Raw genomic sequence first — 1,180 nt, 5'->3', positions numbered from 1 at the left:
TAGGACCGTAGGGCTGTTCCCTTATCCCCGTCTCCTAAAATTTCTGACAGAGGAACCAATTCGCGTCCTCGCAGTGCCACGCCATCATCTTGTAGTCTCGTCCCCCGTTGAGCGCCGTGCAAGGACCCCGGGTTGAGGGTGTCGTGCCAGTCCTCGGGGTTGGCGGCGCCCTCGCGCCCGTTCACGTACACCCACGTCCTGTAGCCTGTCATCTGTCCCCCGATCCACACGTACCACCACTCTGGAGGGCGAGAGGTTGAAGGGTCGCGTAATGATAACACTGCTCTGCATGGTTTTTGTTGTTTTAATATAACATGCTGTGTTTTCCTAATTTGAGGGCGCTGATTTCAAATCTGATGTCCTTTTTAGTCCATCACGTAAAGTCTTTTTGCAACAGCTAGTCCATTATTGACTATTATGAATTAATTTAATGGTATTTTTTTATATTATATAAATGCTTTACTTTGTATTTTCTTTATAACTATATAGCTTTCTTCTCGTTTCAGATGTAAGTGGTGAGCAGGAATAGATAGTGCAAGAATAACAAAGATAAATTCTACTATATCTGGATCATATTCTGTGTTGGTTGAACAAAACAATATTACATCATTTGGAAAGTAATGCTATCAAGCATAGTTTGGCTGTAAACAAGACAAACCATTTGCACAACTACGTGTCAAACAACTACGTAACTGGTCCAAAGGAAAGCTAAAGGCATTACCTTTCGGAGTTCCCATGGTATAGTGAGAACAGTCAAACCATACAGATGACTGCTACTTTTGTATGACGAAAACATATGGGTTTTCCAAGAAAACAAAACATCTAATCAAGTATGCCAATCTTCCATCAACTATGAGACCAGTCCAGCACGGTTCCTGGTATACTGGTTCCAACTCCACCTTTAAACCTAGGGAGCCTCTCTGACGAGGAAGACGAAGATGATGATGAGAAAGCAGCAACCGACACCGATGAATGGGTACCAACAACATTTTCAGGTCACCCAAGAAGAGCTCAATGGTTTAACACATGACCTTGCTCTCTCAAAAGAGTCAGCTCAACGACTGCGTTCGCGGTTACAAGAAAACAACCTGCTTGGTCCGGAAACAACTTTTACATGGTACCGTTTACGTGAAAAAGAATTCCGCCAGTACTTTATTATGGATGGGTCACTGGTATTTTG

The 1,180-nt window shown here is 43.2% G+C and overlaps 1 protein-coding gene across 1 annotated transcript in view; it reads right to left on the bottom strand.

The window, feature by feature from the left end:
• Positions 1–1,180, bottom strand: part of LOC119587886 — a gene marked incomplete at its 3' end in the record, with an annotated part of 4,323 nt that continues 3,143 nt past the window's right edge. Inside the window, 1 exon segment of the mRNA XM_037936593.1 lies at positions 1–241. Within this exon segment, the coding sequence (XP_037792521.1) occupies positions 1–241 (241 nt within the window).

Source organism: Penaeus monodon, chromosome 23 (genome assembly GCF_015228065.2).
Source record: "Penaeus monodon isolate SGIC_2016 chromosome 23, NSTDA_Pmon_1, whole genome shotgun sequence".
In the NCBI taxonomy this organism is placed as follows: domain Eukaryota; kingdom Metazoa; phylum Arthropoda; class Malacostraca; order Decapoda; family Penaeidae; genus Penaeus; species Penaeus monodon.
The sequence above is the reverse complement of the archived record's forward strand: the minus strand, read 5'-3'. Positions and strand labels throughout refer to the sequence as shown.